The 21,722-nt window shown below is 40.0% G+C and overlaps 1 protein-coding gene across 2 annotated transcripts in view; it reads right to left on the bottom strand.

Annotated features, from left to right (window-relative positions):
- Positions 1–21,417, bottom strand: part of LOC103704776 (protein phosphatase methylesterase 1-like) — a 32,289-nt gene extending 10,872 nt beyond the window's left edge. Inside the window, exons 1-7 of one of the 2 annotated variants that reach the window (XM_026803725.2) lie at positions 21,189–21,417; positions 18,332–18,416; positions 18,118–18,188; positions 5,039–5,153; positions 4,751–4,848; positions 2,376–2,460; positions 2,213–2,293 (exon numbers count right to left, since the gene is read on the bottom strand). In XM_026803725.2, coding sequence (XP_026659526.2) covers positions 2,213–2,293; positions 2,376–2,460; positions 4,751–4,848; positions 5,039–5,153; positions 18,118–18,188; positions 18,332–18,416; positions 21,189–21,289 — 636 coding nt within the window. In that variant the 5' untranslated portion in view covers positions 21,290–21,417. The remainder of the gene's footprint in view (positions 1–2,212; positions 2,294–2,375; positions 2,461–4,750; positions 4,849–5,038; positions 5,154–18,117; positions 18,189–18,331; positions 18,417–21,188) is intronic. The other variant, XM_008788201.4, reaches the window with a different exon arrangement.
- Between the last annotated feature and the right edge of the window lie 305 nt (positions 21,418–21,722).

Here is a 21,722-nt window from a genome sequence, read left to right as displayed (position 1 = left end):
CTTATCTAGACTGCTGTATAAGTATGCATGTATATGTAACATACAGGTATATATACAGAAATATAATATACAAATAGGTAGACATGCATGTTCATATATGTCCGCACTTATACACACATCCACAAGGAGGAAAAGGCATATAAGATCGGAAGCAAAAGATTAATCAGATTGCACTAAAGAGAATAAATATCACTCCAAGTATCAAAGAAGTGATTTTAAATTTCTTTTGGAAACTTTAGACTCGAGTTCAGCCTCCAGCAAGAAAAAACTAGCTCAGCAATCTCTACAGTGTACAATTTGAAAAAATACAATCATGGCATAATTATGCATGACTTTCATATGATTATGAATAATGTAATCGTACTATATGTCTACCACATATGCCTTCTGGCATGTTAAAGCATCTTATTGAAATTGGAAAGAATCTGAAAATACGAAGAAAAAAAAATGGATTAAAAAAGTAAGTGACTTTGGGTCATGAAGAGGCAACATGATAGGTCTATTGTGTCTGGTTACTTGGGCAATTAACGTCATGGAGTAACAACAAGATATATGAAGTTTGCTGTTAGAATTTTGTTCGGTTGCAGGAGTGCAATAATTGGAATTCTACTCTGCATTTCTGGTTGGTTAGATATATTTTTCATTTGTGGTCTTAGAGAGTTGCAATGACAGAATGAAGAGGGAGTGCGAGGGTGCCAGGCTGGGATAGCACAATGTAGAGAACTAAGATTTAGATGGGTTACACCTATTTTGGTAGTTGTACTCCTCTTGTTTCTTGATATTCCTATAATATGTGATGTGGAGAGAGAAAACTCATGGAGAGTGCATCAATCTGCTGTTCTAGGACATGGTGGATCTCTATAGAACATGCAAAAGCCAGTTACTGAATGTCAATTGGTTTGAAAACTAACACAAACAAAATTGAAACAGGCTTTATGTTTTCAGCAAGGAACTGGAAACAAGGGAACATATATTGGTCCATCAAGAAAAAAACACACAGAATGCAGAAGTCTGTCACATGGGAATACTATTGTGTGAGAACTAACAAACTGGCTCTCCTCTACAATGACATGCTTGATGTAGCACTAAGAAATGGCCTAGCAAATGAGATGACCCGCCATCCAAAAAACTGTTAAACAGGATGTCCTTCTAGGAACTAACCACCAATAAGTGGATGTGGTATTCACAGTGCATAGTGAAACAAGCATTGATGATCGATCAGGTTAAAGTTGTGCTGTTGTGGAAAAAACTAGTAAGCTCGATTGGAGAAGTTTAGTACTAAGAACTCAAAAAGAAAAAAAATAACATTAATTAGGAAATCAAATATATGAAAATTCATAAAAATGGTAAATTGACTATCAAAATGCATTTTGTAATTTGTATTCTTACTATTTAAAACACTAACACATAGTGCTACCAAAAGATGCTAACTAGCTTAGCTAAAAGGGTATGAGATGCATGTCATGCTGATGATGACGCCTTATCTTACTGCATATCATACTATTGGTTACGGTATGCGCCAACACCTAAACCTCTTCAAATCAAATATGCTCTAAAAATAACAGTACATATCAAGACATTATTATAGTAGTTCGATGACCATAATGTAGAAATAGGGATTCATATCGCAAGCTGGTGTTGTCCTTAACCTTCTTGTTATGATATTCTAAGCCTTACCAACTTGATGTTAAGAAATTTCTGGACCTAGAAATTCATTTCATACAATTGAAGGCATTAGAAATAAGCTCTGGCAATGGTACCCTACAGATTTCATAGTATTGAGCTTTAGGGAACAGCACAAGAAACTGAGTTTTGTTTTAACACAATGACATCATCCCCAAACATATGACACTCTACATAGGTGTCCTATCAAAGTATGTTTCTGAGCTAGTGACTGGGTATCTTGACTTACTAATATTTGTACTTCTACAAGCCAACTATTTGATGATAGGACAATTTAAAGAGTAATACATATAAATTGAAATAACTAGTGAAAAGATATCCTAGTTGATAGCATGCAATATAGCTTTTTATGAAATTAAATGTGCTTTCAAAATCGAGCCTAACCATAAACAAAGTATCATACTGTCATAACACAATAATAATGAAGAACATATGGAATAACAAAAAAGTAGCATACAAGTTCATAGAAAAAATTCATGGGAAACAGTTTCATATGTGATTCGATAACTTTTAACGGCATAGTACATACTGCTTTCTCCATGGTGAGAAAGTATTGCATTCGATTTGACAGGATTTTCTGCATATGGATCAATGATGCCATGGCTGTTCCCTGTTTTCGAAGTTTTTGATTCATGTAAAACTGATAAGAAATTAAAATCCAATAATATAAATATTTTAAGCATGAAATAGACCTCAACGACATCAACAACAACAAGGCCATGCACATTAGGCATCGCTTTCATTGCAGCTACATGCACAGCCACGGAACCTCCCATGCTGCCAAAAAGAATGTAAGAAAAGAGACATTTATTTAAGGACAGTATCAAACTCACTGTACGAGCAAATTTGATTGCCAACAATATCATAAAAAATAAAAAAAGTTGAGAATTTTCACTGTTATTCAGAAAAACACCGGTTAATTTACTACTTCATGGTATCTTTACCCCTGGAGGTTTTTGAGTCAGTCAATTCCCACTGCTTGCTAACCTGACAGCTCAACAAAGCATCGGGTGTATTTTATTTTTTAAGAAGCTTTTGAAGACAAAAGCAAGCATTTTGCAGAAGTAAAGAATAGGCACAGATCAGATTCAAACTCTGGAGACTCCACAGCACCTTTTGGTCTGAGAAGGCATTATGATTGCCAGCAGAACAGCCTTTCTAGAAGGATTTTCTGAGCTTTTCATTTTTCAGTATTTCTTGGTCCAAGGAACTTGGATGACCACTTTTGTACTTCTTTCTTTTTTGAGTTTTACTAAAATTTACTGCTTCCACAAAAAAAGGGTTCAATTGGAATTTGAATGTCTCGCACATGCAAGCTTATGTGGATAGCCTTGGGGATATGTTTTATTTATGGACCTTTCATAATCCATATTGATTCATAGCTTTCCCATAAAACTTTAAAAAGGCAGGTTACGAAGATCATATCAGCAATACCAATTTGGATACAATTAGGAATTGAATGGTTATAGGGGCTTACCTGCTTAAGTTTGTGCTAAAAAAACAACATGAGTCAAAACCAACTTTAACTCTTGAGTTCTAGTGTTCTAACGTTCTTGCATCTCTGAAACTTCAAAAGATGACTCGAATTTCGGTGATGAAAAGCAAAAAGACCGAAATTCATATGAAAGTAGGATGGTGCTGTTACCATAGAAAAACTGAGTTTGATTTCATGTAAAATAGCACAGAAAGAGTACTTAAGTTCTATGCCTGTATGAGGAGGTTTTGAAAGATACAGATTCAGTTAAATTGATGCTCTTCAGAGTATTATAAATGAGATTTGAAGCTTGGAGAAAGGTTTTAAACGGCTTTTCCTCAACCTAAAGTCTAGATCTTCATTAAAATGAATAATGAAGAACGGTTCGTAACATGAACCCCAAAGCATGCATTCATGTTATGACTATGGTGCATGTTATGAGAGGAGACATGCATTCAGTATCAATTATTTGTCATTGTTGAGACCTCCCACGTAAGTACACAGTAATTCTTGCATTATCTGTCATTCTGTTGCGTGTTCCCATTTTGTGCCCAAAATATTTCAAGATCCAAGTATCCACCAAAAAGTAAATCCAAATCATTTTTACAAAAGTAACAAAACAGCAAATTGCATTACATCTTTCTGAACCAAATGAAATTATCAAGTGCCTATAGTTTCACAGGTACTGTTAAGACACCCAGATCCATATCATGTCCTATTTAAATGACCTTCCTTCAAAAAATTGGTCCATGAATGGACTTCTTATTATAACACAAATTTAAAAATAAGCTGAAGTTGCAAAAACAAAAAATGCTGATAGAGATCCAATGCACACTTTTAGGAATAAAAATGATGTAATGAAGTTATAAAAGCCCAACCGGTTCCGCAGCTATCAAAGGCTCCACCAACACATATTCAAAATATAAAATGATCGAGGAAAGTGTTGACAATATCAAGACTTCATATGCAGTGATCATTTCATGGTAGTGCTTTTCCTAATACTAATCCTGCAATCTCAACCCACTGCTCGTTCATGACATGGAAACATGCCAATAAAAAACAAGCTTAATGAATCAATCTAAGGTTGATGATTTTTCAAACAACTTATGTTGATGGTGCTGAATAAATCGATTACTTTTTTTCAGACCAAGCCAAGCCATCTTTAGAAATTGTTCAAAAGTATCATGAAGAAAATGACAGAGAGACAAGTGTATGAAATATATATGTTGAAAAGAAAACTTTCAGCACTCTTACTATAATAGGAAGATCTGATGGTATAGTGGGTTTAGACCGTAAGAATGACAAAGGAGCAGTATACATTCACCTAGCTGCGCAATTTTTGGATATCGACTGCCCAACACTAAAGAATTTTACATAGTATTTTACAGCTAGCTTCATAAGTCTTGCTAAACAGACTCCTAAAAGCATGTCCAATAACAAACTAAACTATTATTTTTTAGTTTTCAAGTAAACCTAGTTTATGCATTTTATGAGAGAACACTTAAAGATACTATTCACATAAATCAAGGCACATGGCAATCAATGAGATAAGCATGATGCAGCGATCAACTCATAAAGATCAGACGATATTACACACTCGAAGAAGAAAACCTGTGGCCGACAAGTATAATCGCAGGAGGGGAATTTCCATACGCTGTCTTCAAAACAGCCAAAACATCATTGCGTAGAGTCTGTAAATTCAGATTGATTAGTTCCATTTTCTGATAACATACATTCACTAAAAATTCAGATAAAGCGAATTCAATGAGATTTATTATTAGAACTAATAGATAGAACAAGACAACAAAAACCCAAAAAACATTCAACAAGATCTATAAACTAGTTTGCATGCAATAATTTAATAAACTCAAATGGACATACTTCAATAGATAAGTCCAGATCATTGTCAGTGGATGACTTTCCATGCCCTCGCAGGTCCATGGCAACAACCCGAGCCTTTTCCTTGATTATACTAGCTGACAACGCAAAAGAAAGCCTGGCAAAAAGGAAGCTTAATTTCAACATAATGAAATTAATATTTACATGATAACCAGAAATACTTGTTCTTTATCACATATAGAACTTTGCATGTATCAGTACAGTAGAGGTGACTGGGCATCTACCACCATAACTTCGCAACTCAATAGAAACATGGTTTTATAGATAGGTGGAACAGGACGGTACCATAGGTACCATACTGTCGCAATGGGATCCATCACCCAGACAAGGCTCGGCTCACCATAACAAGGTGTCCCAGCTGACACGGCTCGATACCACCAGGTATAGACCTCGGATTGGCTGGTACAATGCTCATACTGGTCATCACAGCTGAATCGGATCAATATCAAATGGTACTGCACTTGGTATTGTTGGATCTAAGGCACCCTGACTAGGATACTCAATACAACTTTTTTAAAAGAGGATGGGGGTACAAGGGAACAGCTAGGTATTCCGATGCCTTTAGGCATCTCGTGAGGACCTTTTAACCCCAAAAAATGAAAAAGAGAGTGAGAGACAAAGAGGAGAGAGAAGGAGACAAGGAGAGGAAGAAAGTGAGAGAGGGGTCACTGGTGGATAAACAAGGGAAGGCACTCCATTTGGGTAAGGCCCTCAGATCTCTATTTTTTTTTTTTTGGTGCAAAGTTAGCAAAAATTGTAAAAATGGGAAAAATCTGCCAATTTTTTGCCTTTATTTCAATTTTGGATATGTTGTAGGCTAGACATCGCTTTACGACGTTGTGATTTTTATGTTTTCAATCAATATTTTATTTTTATGAATTATATATTTCTGTATTAAATATTAATGAAAAAATACATGGAAATCTAGACTAAAAAAATTGTAGCATGCATGCATTCATTATGCACATGCTAATATCTTTTTAAAGATATTTATAATCATTTAATTAATTTCTTGTCAAGAAAATAACTAAAAATTTCTAAGTTCCTCAAAAATCTAAAAAAATACAAGTAGATGTCCTAAAGTATCTCATGCATGTTGGTAATTTATGAATTTTTTCATGATTTTTGGACTATTATTAAGTGAAAATATTTAAAAATTTAAAAAAAGGTTAGCTGAATGTAATAAACATGGAACACGCATTGATAATTAACAAGATGAGTTCTAAAATTCCCATCATGTATTTTATTTGTAATTTTCTAATTTTCAAGTTATTTTTTAATTCTATTGATTAACAACATGGAAAATATTTAAAAATAAAAATATTTAAAAACAAAATACATATAATTCAATTGTTAAAAACATGGAAAATGCATTTGATAATTAATAAGAACTCTAAACTACTTATCTTGCATATTATTCATCACTAAAAATAGCATATTTTTTAATTATTTCTAAATAAAAAATTATTTATAAATCATAAATAATATGATAAAATTCTAGCAAACTGAAACATCTGCCAATGAATCATAGCTATAGTGGATCGCAAATCTCATCATATGCTAAAAGTGGATCTCCTAGTGTACCAGCTAAAGTGGATATATCGTTTCTTCCACTCAACATATCCTATTAGATTCGACTATGCACATTTATCGCCAAAAATTGAAGTATAGTGCTGCTTCGTACTACCCTAACCGGGATGACCGGGCACGAGTAAGAAATATATATACATCCGTAACATCAGAAGCCACCAGGTCATTATCCAACAAGTTATGACTAGTAAGAATGGTGAAATTATCTAAGTTGGTATAATTAGAGCTGGAAATGGGCCAGGCCATGCTCCTACACCAGCCTAGCCTGAATTATTTTTGTTCAAGCTTTGGGCTGGGCTTAGGCCTAAAAACTTTTGAAAAATATAGGCCTAAGTCCGACTCGAGACCAAGCTCGGGTCGACCCAAATCCAATTTGGTCGGCCTGGAGGAAAGCGATAAAATAGCTCCAAAGAGGGGATCGGGGCTGCTAGATGGAGGAAGAAGAGCGAGGGCACGGCAGCAGCAGCGGACTCAAGATCACCGTGGAGGACATGGGACCCCGGGAAGGGCCTGCGAGTAGGGCAGGCTCAGTAAGGGGGGTGAGATAGAGGGATCGGTGGTGGAGGCCATGGGACGGGCGAAGGCTAGGGTAAGGGTTCCCCATCATGTGGAGAGCTCTTCCTTGCTCACAAATCACCGCCCATGTCCCCCGGTGAGCTCGCCTGTAGCTATGCTACCCCCATCATCCATGATGATGGCATCCCCATCACAGTAAAGAATCAACATCTTGGTGAAAGCCACAAACTTGAAAATCGACTTCTAATGGGCGCCCCTCTTCGAACAGCTCCTTGAGAAGAGGAGTGTTGATGACCTCATTTTAAGCTTTGGATCTAAAGGTGGCGGTGTCATCACTGTCTCTGCTGCCTCAGCCGCCCCTGTCGCCGCCCCCGCAGCCAAGGAAAAGGAGCCAAAGGAGGAGAAACATTCCGATCGAGGAGGTTCGACAAGGGGGAAAGGATGGTGGATCTTGGTTTTCACAAAAGGGAGAAAAAACCCTAGTGGAGAACAGGAAAAGAAACGAGCTTGAGTTGGGGCTCCAATTCAAGCCTTGTCTGGGCTCGGGCTGGGCCAGGCTGGACTAAAGATATACCCGAGCCCAACCTAAAAAATATATGGGCTCTATATTTAAGCCCAAACTCGATCCACACTCTTTCAGGCCTAGCCCGTACGTAGCCTGACCGGAAGTCGACCTAGCCCAATGGGCCTCGGGCTGACCCAAACCCATTTCCAGCCCTAGGTATAATGTTCTAGATCCAGACTATCAGTAAGATCTGGATAGCCATTAACATTCTACATGGGAGTAGATTATTAAAGAGAGTTATCATGATTTTCTTTTTACAATACTATATTGTATTTCCTATTCTTCACTCATAAGTTCCTAGTTAATTGATCATTGAGTGTTAGTACTAATATCAACATTCAATTATCACAAAACATCCCTTAAAATTTTTAAAAATAAAAAACAATTTCACCTAAATATCTTCATCATGCACAAAAATCCAAAAAAAAAATCATGAAACTAATAATAAAAGGAATACATTTTTGGCCATCATAATATGGGACCAATACAAAGCCAGTATCATGCGTCGGTACAAGGTGACCCAGTACTGTACTAGTTTGGCCAAAATCCGGCATTTGGCTTGATACCGATTTTTAGAAACTTGAATAGAAAAATTATAAAGATAAAAGAACAAACACATTTTAATGAGCATATCTATTGATTATCTATGAAAAGATATCAGGTTGAACCAAGGTACGCGGTACCGACTGTACCGACGTACCGGTGGGCATCGGTACCGGTACGGTACCAAACCAAACCGAGCCGAACCGGTACTGTACCGATGGGGCTAAAAGCCAAAAAAAATTGGAGCCGGTATGGACTGGTCGGTTCGGGCTGGTACCGGTTCGGTACGGTCCGGTACCGAGTCGGTATGGGTCGGTACCGGTCGGTACGGGCCAGTACGGTTCGGTACCGAAATATGTAGTGGTACCGTACCGGTAGGATCCGGTACTGGTATGTACCGGCCGGTACCGGCCCGTACCGACCGGTATGGCAGACCATGGGTTGAACCTTGACTGATCATATTCATACCAGAAAGTTATCTTTTGATTCTCGATATTATTTAACCAAAATTGTATTTCAAAAGTAGAATTTTTTAGACCATGTTGTGATAAGATTAATTCTCATTAACACAATGTTGCTTCAAGACTTAGTGGTTTTTTTTTTTTTAATCAAAGGCTGTTGTAAGAAAGGATTTGAAAGGCTTGCAATGATATTAGATTTAACCCTTAGAAGATTACTAGAGAAGAATTGACAAGAGCAAAGCCGACTAATGGGTTAAGTTTTGGTGGTTATGGTTAGTTTTTTCGCTAATCTATGCAAATGACATAAATTACAATGTCCAAAAGAATCTGAAAGCCTGTCAAAGCAACACAACCATACTCCATACATATATGAAATCTATACATCATTTGTGTTTTAAAGTAATGTAGGGATGGGTATTCAATGCATTGGACCATTTGCCCTCTTTTTCAAAGTTCGTTCTATCTAAAAAGACATACTTGAAATGATGTTGGACTTGACACCCTTGGCTTGAATTGACGAGAAAAAAGTGGTACCATTATGACTTCACTGTATGGTCTTAAGGAGCGGAATCTAGTGTTATAGAGTAGACACATCAAGAATCTCAAATTTGGAGAACTTCAGGTAATAGCAACAATGAAGTCAAAACATAATACATATTGTTGGTCCGCCGCATGGAAAAAATTAAGAATCCATCACACAATTTATTTTTTCACATGAGTAGACACGTGTGTTTCATTCATTGTATGAATATCAAGTAGAAGGGAAAAAAAAGACAATGAACCTTTACATTAAAAAAATACAGCACAACTTCCCCACGGTAGGTTATTTTCAGTCATTCCTAGTTGTATTGTTGCAGCCTGATTTATAGAACAACCCACAGTTCCAGACTCTTGAAGTATATGACCAGGTTAATTGTCAAAGACCAAAGTTAACACCAAACATGCATCTTTAGCCATGTCATGAGGCAGTGGCTTTGGAAGTTGAACTTAGCTGTCTAGAACTGAACTGAGATCTATACAGTCATTTCGTATTTTAGGCTTCATGATAGAGAGGAAACTACTTATCAATTGAATAAGTTGAGATCTATAAATAAACAATGTAATGTCCATCCTGTACATCCAATAGTAAGGAAAAAGGTAGAGGCAAAACATATTCTCTGGACCTATATGTTGACATATACGATCTGGTCTGGCTTCTAACAAGCAGGCCTGTGATGCTAGCTTGTCGAGTGTCAACTATTATAAATATTAAGCCAATCTAGTCTAATTCGTGCTTGACTAATGACCCAATTACAACATGATGCACCAAATCAGATCCCATGATGATGCATAATCAGATTAGTGAACAAATCAGATCAAATATGTCAACACTTATGACCTTTAATCTTGACTCATCCCTGAAGATCACCATTCAAAATAAGACCAGTGGTTAATGCATTGACTAAGGTGCAGTCTAGATGCAAAAACATTCTAGCATCTGCATGATACTTCTCATGCAGATGGAAAGGTTTGAGAAGGGGAAGTGATGCGGGACAGCTAATTTAGAGAAGAAATTAAGAAGGGGAAGGAGGAGGGAGGAGTCTGGAGTCCACCAGATGCCAAAGCAAAAGTCCTTTTTTAATCCAAAATATTCTGCCCCACAGTAGATAAGGGGGTGCCATATATAGCCCCAATACAACTACCCATGATCCCCACAAATGAGATCATGTAACTACCCATGATCCAACGACATCATGGGCCACTACACTAGCTAAATACAATCAAACAAGCCAGCAACTAATAAAATACGAAAATACATAAGAAATAAATGAAAATACGCATGAAAATAAAACTAGGGTGGTCAAAGTGCTATGCACGCCGGCGACGCCTGTATACATGCTGGAAACGGTGGTTTGTGTCCCCACCAACTCCCCTCAGCGGAGAAGAGTTCGCCTCTGGCGAAACGGATGTCTGGTAATGCTCTAACAGGTCTGAAGCAAGTCGCTGAAGCTCATCTCTGCTAATCCAAGTATCATCTGACGGAGGTCGACCATGCCATCTGACCAGGTATCGCTGATAACCACCGTTCTGCGTGCTAACAATCTGATCATCCAAAATCTGTTCCACTGTGTCTGTGATCTGCGAAGAAGAAGGTACAGGAGGCAAGGCAGGAGCAGGAGATATGTTCTCAAAATTGGATGTGCAGTCAGTGTCAGGCTCATTGAGTGGGTCTGTAGGAATAGTTGTCGGACCTCGGTAGGCAACTAAGTCTTCTACGTTAAAAACTGGATTAATCCCAAAATCACTTGGAATATCCACCACATATGCATTAGATCCAACCCGTTTCAGAATTTTGTATGGACCCATACTTCGGGCGTGCAATTTCCTAACGGCTCCTGGTGGAAACCGTTCAGGTCTGATTCTGATCATTACATCATCACCCGCTCGAAATTCTTGATAACGTCGACGTAAGTCAACGGCCGTTTTATATCTCGCATTGTTGATTTCAATTTTCTTCTTAATCTCTTTATGTAAATTTTGCATGTGTTGCGCAAAGGATTCAGCGGTCTCAGAGATTCTATTGTTAGGGGCTACTGGGATAAGATCAACAGGTTTTCGCGGTACATAGCCTAAGACAATTTCAAAAGGGCTCAAGCCAGTGGTCCTGTTTACAGAGCTATTGTAGGCGAATTCAGCTATGGATAGAAGAAGGTCCCAATTACCGGGGTGGTCACCTACCAAACATCGTAGAAGGTTTCCTAGACTGCGGTTGACCACCTCAGTTTGCCCGTCTGTTTGAGGGTGATAGGCTGTGGAATATTTAAGCTTAGTACCCATAAAGTTCCAGAGGGTCTTCCAAAAATAACTAACAAATTTGACATCTCTATCAGTCACTATCGAAGTTGGAAGCCCGTGGAGCCTAACAACCTCATCAAAGATAATCCTCGCAACTTTGGAGGCATCAGAAGTCTTGGAAGTGGGTAGAAAATGTGCCATCTTAGAGAACCGATCCACTACCACGAGAATGGAATCATGCTTACTTCTAGTCTTTGGCAATCCTAGCACGAAATCCATACTAATGTCCTGCCAAGGACGATCTGGGACAGGAAGGGGAGTATATAAACCAGTGTTTTGTTTGCGCTGTTTGGATAGTTGACAAGTACGACACTGACTAACAATTTTTGCAACATCCCGTTTTAAACTAGGCCAATAAAATCTTTGTTCGACCATATCAATGGTCTTATTTCTACCAAAATGGCCAGCTATTCCTCCCGCATGAAGTTCCCAAACAAGAAAATCTCTAAGGGATGTTTGAGGGATACATAGCTTGTTTTCTCGGAACAGAAAGGCATCAACCACAAGGTAATCACTATTGTCCCTGGTGCGACCATCTAAGACGCTTGCATAGATCTCAGCGAAGTCTGGACAAGTTACATAGTCGTCAATTATACGTTCAAAACCAGTAACATTTATGCTTACCGACAAAAGTAATGCTACACGTCGGCTTAAGGCATCAGCTGCTTTGTTGTCAATACCTGCTTTGTGACACAACACGAAGGTATATTCTTGAAGAAATTCAGCCCACTTTCCGTGTCGTGAATTCAATCGCTTTTGGGAATTTAAGTACCTCAAAGCTTCATGGTCGGAATATAATACGAATTCCTGAGGTAGCAAATAGTGACGCCAGTGACGCAGCGCTTGTATAACTGCATAAAATTCTTTGTCATAGGTGGAATATTTTCGTTTGGCATCATTCAGCTTTTCACTGAAGTATGCGATAGGATGCTTTTCTTGGCTTAAGACACCACCTATACCTATACCAGATGCATCACAAGAAACTTCGAAAACCTTAGTAAAATCTGGGAGGCGCATCACCGGGGCTTCAGTCATTCTAGTCTTGATCTCTTGGAATGCCCTTGAGGCCGCAATGGTCCAATGAAATTCACCTTTCCGGATACAATCCGTAATCGGTGCAGTGATCGTACTAAAATTCTTGATGAACCTTCTATAAAAGGTGGCTAGGCCGTGGAAGCTTCGCACCTCAAATAATGTAGTGGGTTCGGGCCATTCAAGAATAGCTTGGACCTTCTGTGGGTCTGCTGAAACACCCTCAGAAGAAACAACGAATCCTAAGAAGATTACACGATCAGTCATAAATGAACACTTCTTAAGATTCGCATATAGGCTTTCTTTTCTTAGTGAATTGCAAACCAAACGTAGGTGCTCAAGGTGTTGTTCCTTGTTTTTGCTGTAAATTAAGATATCGTCAAAGTAGACTACAAGGAATTTACCCATGAAAGGTCTTAGTACTTGGGTCATAATTCGCATAAATGTACTAGGTGCATTTGTTAATCCAAAGGGCATGACTAGCCACTCGTATAACCCATCCTTGGTTTTGAAAGCTGTTTTCCATTCATCACCTGGGCGGATACGGATTTGGTGGTAACCACTCTTAAGGTCAATTTTGGAAAAGATAGTGGCACCTGCCATCATATCAAGCATGTCATCCAATCGTGGTATTGGAAACCGATATTTAACCGTTATCTTATTAATTGCCCTGCTATCCACACACATTCTCCAAGTGCCGTCTTTTTTGGGCGTTAGAAGCGCCGGCACCGCACACGGGCTAAGACTTTCTCGGATGAACCCCTTTTGGAGCAGCTCATCAACTTGCCGTTTCAATTCAGCGTGTTCAATCGGATTTAGTCTATAATGAGGCAAGTTCGGGAGAGTCGCCCCTGGAACCAAGTCTATGGCGTGCTGAATGTCACGCATAGGGGGGAGCTCATCAGGAAGGTCCTCAGGAAAGAGATCCTTAAATTCTTCCAGAACATGATGAACTTCCTTCGGAAAATCTATTTGAAAATCAGGAGCAACTTCTTTGGACACTAACACAAGGACTAGGGATCCTTGGGATGCTGCTTTCTCAAATTCCTTAGGGCTAATGATTTGAAGGCGCTTTTCAACCTTCACATCCTTCTTTCCAGCATTAGAAGGTCTAGGTGGTAGAGGGTTTAGTCGAATTTTCTTTCCTTGGTGAACAAAAGAACAGGAATTGGATTTGCCATAAATGGTCACATCCAAATCATAAAGCCATGGTCGACCAAGGATGATGTGTCCAACGTCCATGGGAATAACATCACACCAGACCTTATCATTATATTCAGAAAAGTTGATTTGAACTAGACAACGCTCAGTGACTGGTATAGCGGTTTTATCCACCCATGACACATTATAAGGGTTAGGATGAGGCACTGTCTTTAACTGTAGCTTCTTGACAGTTCTTGTGGATACAACATTGACACTACTCCCACTGTCGATGATAACCTTACAGCTATGTTCGCCACATTTGATATAAGTGTGAAATATGGATCGACGTCTCCAGTCATCATCTTCTTGCTTAGGTTGTGTAAGGACACACCTAACTACGCCTAAAGGAGTGGAACCCTCAAGTGAGCCGGGTTCCTCACCTTCATCTGACTCTTCAGGGTCTATCTCTGGTTCATAGACCAACTCATTTTCTTCATCATTTCTATCTTCTTCGATGACCAGTGTTTTCTTAGTAGGACATTGACTAGCTCTATGCCCAAAACCAAAACATCTGTAACACTGATCTCTAGAAATTTTGGGTGGTTCACTTAAAATTCCCTTATTCTTTTGATCATTAATTTTTGGGGACTCGGTCGCTTGATTTCTAATATTAGGCTTACTCCAAGTATTAGTTTGACTACCGTGGGTGTTCTTATAATTGGTCTCCTTAAGATCAAATCGCCTAAAGGTTGTCTTATTAGTATATCGCTCAATGTCTTAGACAAGTTGATAAGCATGTTCTAATGAATTGACCTCACGCAGAATAAGCTCTTTTTGTAAATCATCTCGCAATCCGGACCTAAACCTAGAAAGGGTCAATTCCACACTCTCACGTGCATCACATCGCATGAAGAACTCATCCAAGCGAGCGATGTACTCAGACACAGATTTGTTTCCTTGAATCAGTCGTTGCCACTGATCTAACAGGCGACTCTTATAGGATGTTGGGAGATATTTTTCTTTTAACTTCTCCTTCATTTCATCCCAATGTACCACAGGGGGTTGTCTAGCTCTAGCAAGCATATTTTCTATTGTGTTCCAATGTAATTTTGCAGGACCAATGAGCTTCATTTTTGCAAAACGAACTCTGCGATCGTCAGACAAGCTATACCATTCAAAGTAATGGTCCATATCAGCGAGCCAATCGATGAAGACTTTTGGGTCAAGACGACCATCATAACTTGGTGCATCGATCTTAATACTGCGCATTACATGCTCATCTGGTGTCTCACGTGCTCTTAGATAGTCCCTTTGGTGTTGTGGCCCAAGGCCTCTGGGGCGGGACGGTTCAATCTCACCAAGTTCAGATTCTCCATCGTTGTGAGTCACTTGGAGGTTGGTGATTGAATTTTCAGCTATAGTCAAGCGAGTATTCAGCCTAGTTTCAAGGTCAGTGATTCTTGCTCCTAATCTGGTTTCTAATGCTGCTATGGCATCTAATACCTGTTGGTTTGGGTTGGTCGACATCTCATGTGAGTAAGATGTACCGCTGCGAGTTGTCATACTCTAGAATTCAAAATTCCTAGATATATAATTAACATTCAGAATAAAATCAACAATGTTGAATAAAAGACGACTTTTGACGTAGTCTCGGTTACCTTCGAATTAGCACAGGTGATAACAAAATATCAGGACCTTAGGTACTGCTAACCTTGGTTTGGATCATGCAAAATTCTTTGCAGGTTAATCTAATGAAAGTGGGGTCCTTCAAATTGATTTGGGTTTCACCAGATTCAAGTAAAATTTCCTAGTTGCCTTTCGAGGATTTGAAAATAATTTGTAAGGCTCAATATGTGTTTTCAAGGGGCATAGGCTTTTTTAAAAGTAAGGTCCTATCTCAAACCGACAACATGAAGTGAAACAATAATAATCTAAAGATAAGCTAGTTTATAGGGAAAGGCTGAAAAATAATTATTTAAAGGAAAGATACGACCTCTTCTTGCAGATCTGAATCAGTGGATGAGTTTGGATGTCAAAATGTAGAATGCAGAACCGGAACCCGACGATTTGTAGAAAATGCTGCTGGAAGATGGCTGACTGCAGCGTCGTTGTAGAAGTCCAACTCACGGCAGGGTCTGGATCCAGGTGCAGGGCTTGAAAGCTGGGCCCGCAAGATACTGGGCCAGAGGATTAGCTGGGTCCGCAAGACGCTGAACCGGCCCACTCACCCGAAAGATTAGCTGGGCCCGCAAGGCGCTGAACCGGCCCACTCGCCCGAATGCAGTAGAAGGGACCCGAAGCTTCTGGATGGCTTCGGTCCTTCGGATCCCTCTGTGTGATCGGGAGGGGAGTTGAGGGAGACACCGGGTGAGTCGGAAAGGGAAGGAGCGATGTCGGAGGGTGGATCCCTCGTTCTGGGGAGCGAGGGGGTCGGCGAAGGCGGAGGATGGAGTCGGCAGCGGAAGTCGGAGGTGGCGGCACAGAAGAAGAAGGGGTCTTGGTGAGATGAAAGGGAGAAAAAATGGGAGAACTCGAGGGTTGAGGAAACGGAGAAGATGAAAGAGGGGGAAAGGGGAGGGTGGCGGTGTGATTGAAGCAGCGGTGCGTGGTCGCAGAGGAAAGCAGCGGCGGCGAGCGAGAAGGACCTGGCTGCGGAAGGGAGAGGCGGCTCGGCGGCAGCAACAGGGAGCGGCGACAGTGGCGGTGGAGGCGTGGCAGCGAAGCGTCGACGGCGGCAGTGGTGGCGGAACCCTAGATCTAGGGTTCTTCTCCGTCGAGCAACAGGTACGATCTGGTATCTTTCTTCTTTTTTTTTTTCCTCTTTTTTTTTTTTTTTTGCTTGAACAGCACGTGCAAGTCACGTGCTGCGTCTGGGGCGGTCACGTGTGAAATCACGTGCGAGGCTCACGTGAGAGTCATGTGACCTTTTTTTTTTTTTTTTCTGGGGCGGATCCGGCTAATGAACTGGTAACGGGTGAGGGACTTACCCGTTAACTGGTGTTTCTGCAACCTCCCGGCGGTTTCGGGAGGTGGTACCGGGCTCTGCGGCTACGGTTGTCAAGTGGTCCCTGTGACCTGCTGCAGTGGATGGCAATTGGTTACAAACCCCCTGACTGGTTGGAGAGATCAGAGGAGAAGAAATTTCTCCTTGCTCCTTCTGGTGATAGCCGATCGAGAGGGAGGTGAACAGAGACGTAAGACTCTTCCTCTTCTTCACACTGCGCGCTGGTCGTCGGCACTCATCATGCTCCGGCGTCCGTGGTGCAAAGTCTTCCGTGAAGAACTCGTGCGGCATACGAAGCAGGGGCAGCCTGTCCATACACCAGGTCTTTGGGGATTAGGACGGCTACTGGTGTACCGAGAGGGAGTCAGGAAGGAAATAGACTGACAGGATCAGGGCGTTGGCACAGAGGCAAAGCCCTGGCTGGCTCTGATACCAAACTGATGCGGGACAGCTAATTTAGAGAAGAAATTAAGAAGGGGAAGGAGGAGGGAGGAGTCTGGAGTCCACCAGATGCCAAAGCAAAAGTCCTTTTTTAATCCAAAATATTCTGCCCCACAGTAGATAAGGGGGTGCCATATATAGCCCCAATACAACTACCCATGATCCCCACAAATGAGATCATGTAACTACCCATGATCCAACGACATCATGGGCCACTACACTAGCTAAATACAATCAAACAAGCCAGCAACTAATAAAATACGAAAATACATAAGAAATAAATGAAAATACGCATGAAAATAAAACTAGGGTGGTCAAAGTGCTATGCACGCCGGCGACGCCTGTATACATGCTGGAAACGGTGGTTTGTGTCCCCACCAGGAAGCAGGGAGAGGAAGGAGATCATGGTATTGCAAGCATGTAAGCCCTGCAATTTCGAGATAGTACATTCTGATAAAAACCATTTTATCCCTAAAATTTAAGGATTACAAATTCGACGGTTGCCCTTAATTGGTCGACTTATTCCTTCTTTGGACTCCTTCCCTTCCTCCTTTTCAGCAGGCATGCTTGATATCTGTGGATGAGCAAAGCTAGCAACGAAATGTGGTTTAAATGTTTGTCATTGCCTAAATGTTGTAAAGCATCGAATTACTTAAATTGAATTTCAAGTTACCATGCTTTGACCTATTTAACTATCTAAAGCAGCAAGAGCTTCGCAATCAATTAAATTTGATTCGTGTTTAATTGTGGCCTATGAACAAGTCAATTTACCATATAACAGTCCTATACAAGCAGTAATTATCAGTTATCCATGCACACACACAGAGAAAGAGATGGATAGACGGACGGACAGACAAACAAACAGACAGAGAACATTACGTGGGCAACATAGAAACCTGATATCCTTTAGCCAAAAACAAGTCAGGCATACCCTGAATAGCCACCTCCATGTAGGCAAAAAACAACTGGCCCTTCTGATCCGGCCATCCAAATATGGAAGACCTAAACAATGAAATGGTGAAAAGAGAAAAAAAATAACTGTTATTCAAATCTTCATGCAATTAAGGAGCAAAAAGAAACAAAAACAATAATCACAATGCCAACAACAACGATAAGAATATTCATAAATTATAAAGCCTACTCACATTATTTGTTCCTGGAATTGTTACATATTCTTCTTTGTCGAAATAACTTGACCATTCTAAAGGCGCGTACTTTTCAAGTGAACTCCTGCACGTACATTTGATTATGGTAATACATGACAAAGTGCATCAATAAACAATTTTTTTATGAGCTCTACCCAGCAAAATGAATGATCATTGAATACATCCCAAGAGGTTTCAATTGTTTGGTGTACATTTCTAATTTGTTAAATAGAAGTTCTAGTAGGATATCATAAGATAGGTCGAACCAATTGGCAAGTTAATTGCAACCAATATCAATTGTGCCTTTCAAGGATCGCCAAACCGGTACTGGGACATGTACCAGTCGGGGACTGGTTTGGTACTGTATCGACATATGGTACAGTAAGATGTGCCGGCTCGGAACCGGCATGTCAATTCTTTTCAGCTTTGAAAAAAAGAGGAGCAAATGAGGTAGGAGAGGAGAAGCATACCTTATTTTGAGTTGGATCTTTCTTGAATCGCCTTGAATTGTCACATGTTTGGCCAAAAGTGGGGGAGGGTTGAAGAACACTTCAACGGAAGAGTTGGAAAAGTTCTCGGGCCTCCCAACTCAACACATTAAAAAGAAAAAGAGAAAGAGTTGTCTTGAACCTGAGATGGTCCGAACGGGAACGAAGCGGCCGATTTGGAACCGAACCCCACATCCGAACCAACCTAGTCCCACGCCGGGTCGGCTTGGTACAGGCCTAACCAGGTGGTTCGGCCCGGTTCGGCGATCCTTGGTGCTTTTACATATCAATAGGTAATTCTCTTTTTAGTTCTTGTGGCAGATACTTCCAAAAGTTTTGCCTGCATCAGCTTTTTCCCATAATGATGTAGTTATAACAATTGTATGATGACTCAAGAGACCAAGTCACAACTCATTTTGCAACACGTACACAAATCATTTGCAAGACAAACCCTGTCAAGCCAATGACCTGAAGTCTTTTCACTTTTTTGGAGAATTATATGTGTGGTATCATTATTAATTAGCCACCTTCCTTCAAGCATGTACAAGCACTACCACAAGACCTAGTTGGTTCAATATTTCATTTTTATCAAATTTAACATTTCATGACATATATCTGTTATAAAGTCAACAGCGAAACAAGTAAGTTCTTGTTTGTTTGATTTTAATATGTTGCATGGATGCATCCTAGGTGCTCTTACCTCCTAAAATTAATAAATTAGCTTGTTGACAAAGAACTTCGTGAATGATTATAAAGCACTGCTACTCACAAGGCTATGTGCTTCGTCAAGACAAATTTCATCAAATTCTCTCACAACTTTCATCCAGGTTTTCTTAAGTTTCCCTGCTCTTACATACCCTTCATGCAAAAATTTAAGATCATTATCAAGGGATCCTCCAGCCTCTTTTGCACATTCCAATACTATCTTTATTGGTCCTTCATCAATCATTCCTCTATTGACCCTGCAAAGATACTTCTTCTAATGTGCTCATTTCCAACTCCACCTTTGTAATAACACTGCAAATCCACCTGCAAATTGTCATCTGTCAAAGCTAGTCTATGTGCACAATCCATTATTTGTCCAACATGTGACCCTCAATTTAATTTATCCTAGGCCTTAGTAAACAGAAATGTTCTGAAAGAACTCTGATATTGGTATTACCCAAAAGGAAGACTGAAACTTCCTTGATTTCAAAATTATCTCTAAAGCATATTTTGCAGTGAGTACATCCTACGAAAGCTTTCAATTTATGGATAGGGAAATTGCAAGTCCCTTCTTGGTCAAGTATTCACAGTCCCGCTAATTTTAATCAAGAGATAGATGGCATATCAACAATAAGATATACTTTTGGAACCTCACTAAAAGGAAAGCATTTAGAAAACAACAACAACAAAGAGATGCATCTTAAGGCACAAAACAAAATTAACAGATACCACTCTGACTATTTTTATGTTTGTCAGCCATTCTAAGTCTCAAACTCTAGATACTCAGGTAAAAACCTCCCAGAGTTTTGTCAATAACCCAGGCAAGTTTCAAGACTGTCAGCAATGAATCAATCCAAATATTCTCAATTATCATCCGAAATTAATTTGACTCAAAACTTGTCAGTCCCAGAAGAAGAAGAAGACAAGGAAGAAGGTGGTTCTTGAAACTGTTAAAATCATATTTATCTTTTTTTATGGCAATAAACTCACAGTGTTGTTTTGCGGGCTTTCTTGTAGGGATAGTTTTCAAAGCCAAATTCGACATCATAGCACCATGTCTGCATGCCTTGAACCAGCCCATAATTCTTTCCTCATTTTATTAATGAATCAAAAGGGACACCAAAACAAAACCCTAGTTCACATCTCTAGCTCAATAATTTCTAATTGGAATCAACACATTACACGTTCCTCTAATCAGTAATTATGACCACATCAAAAGAGCTATTCTTTTTTTTTTTTTTGGTTAACAGAACTATTCTTTCGTTTACCAAAAAAAAGAGCTATTCTTTCCCAATTTGTGCAATCACTATGAGATCTCTGGCTATCTACAGTTCTCGAGTTTACAATCCTCTCAAGCTAGTGTAATCAGTTGATCTAGATACACGAAGAAAATCTTTTAACCCTTTTGCTTTCCCTATTCACCGTGGGAGTCTATCTAAACCTCCAAACCAAGAAATACTTTAGACAAATTACATCAACGTCCACCCGGACGTAATTTCTTGTACAATTCCGATCAGAATGAATTCTTGATTACTTTTTCATAACCAACGGCGCATGCCAGAATTCCAGCAAGAAAATAAACTTTGATTCGATCTCAAAAACCCCATTTCCGATCAATGGGAAAAGGCTATCACAAATATGAGGAATGAGGAAATTATTCTTACTGAGATGCGGGACGAGGAGGGATGGAATCCGGAGAGAAAGCCGAAGGAGATTGTCCTTCGGATCCCTCTTCTTGAAGCGGAGAAAGGTTCGAGGGCTCCATGGCTTCCTTCTGGGTGGCCCGACACCGAGTTCTTCGGTTCTTTTTGGTCGAACACGCCGGGTTCTTCGATGATGACGGTGCGTCGGCGAGATCCGGTGGGGAAAAAGCGGTAAGAGAAGTATGAGCACGAGAAGAACCGTCTAAACTGAAGCACTCCTATGATGACAACGATGATAAAAAATATTTCAAGAAACTTCACGTTCTGGCAGATGGGGCCCACAAACACGTGGCTTTCTATCCATTTATGCGTCAGTTTGTCATGTTGGTCTTCGTAGACTTTGTGTCCGAGGATCCGTGGGCTATCGCCAAGTTACAGGTCAGCACAGCGCGCATAGAATTTTTTACGCATACACACTCGAGACTCGAGACGACCAAGCCCAAACCCTCGCCTGGTGTTTATTGTGCAAGGGTTCGAGCTAATTGACCGGGTTTG

Source organism: Phoenix dactylifera, chromosome 14, assembly GCF_009389715.1.
Source record: "Phoenix dactylifera cultivar Barhee BC4 chromosome 14, palm_55x_up_171113_PBpolish2nd_filt_p, whole genome shotgun sequence".
In the NCBI taxonomy this organism is placed as follows: Eukaryota; Viridiplantae; Streptophyta; class Magnoliopsida; order Arecales; family Arecaceae; genus Phoenix; species Phoenix dactylifera.
This window is presented reverse-complemented; position numbering and strand designations above follow the sequence as displayed.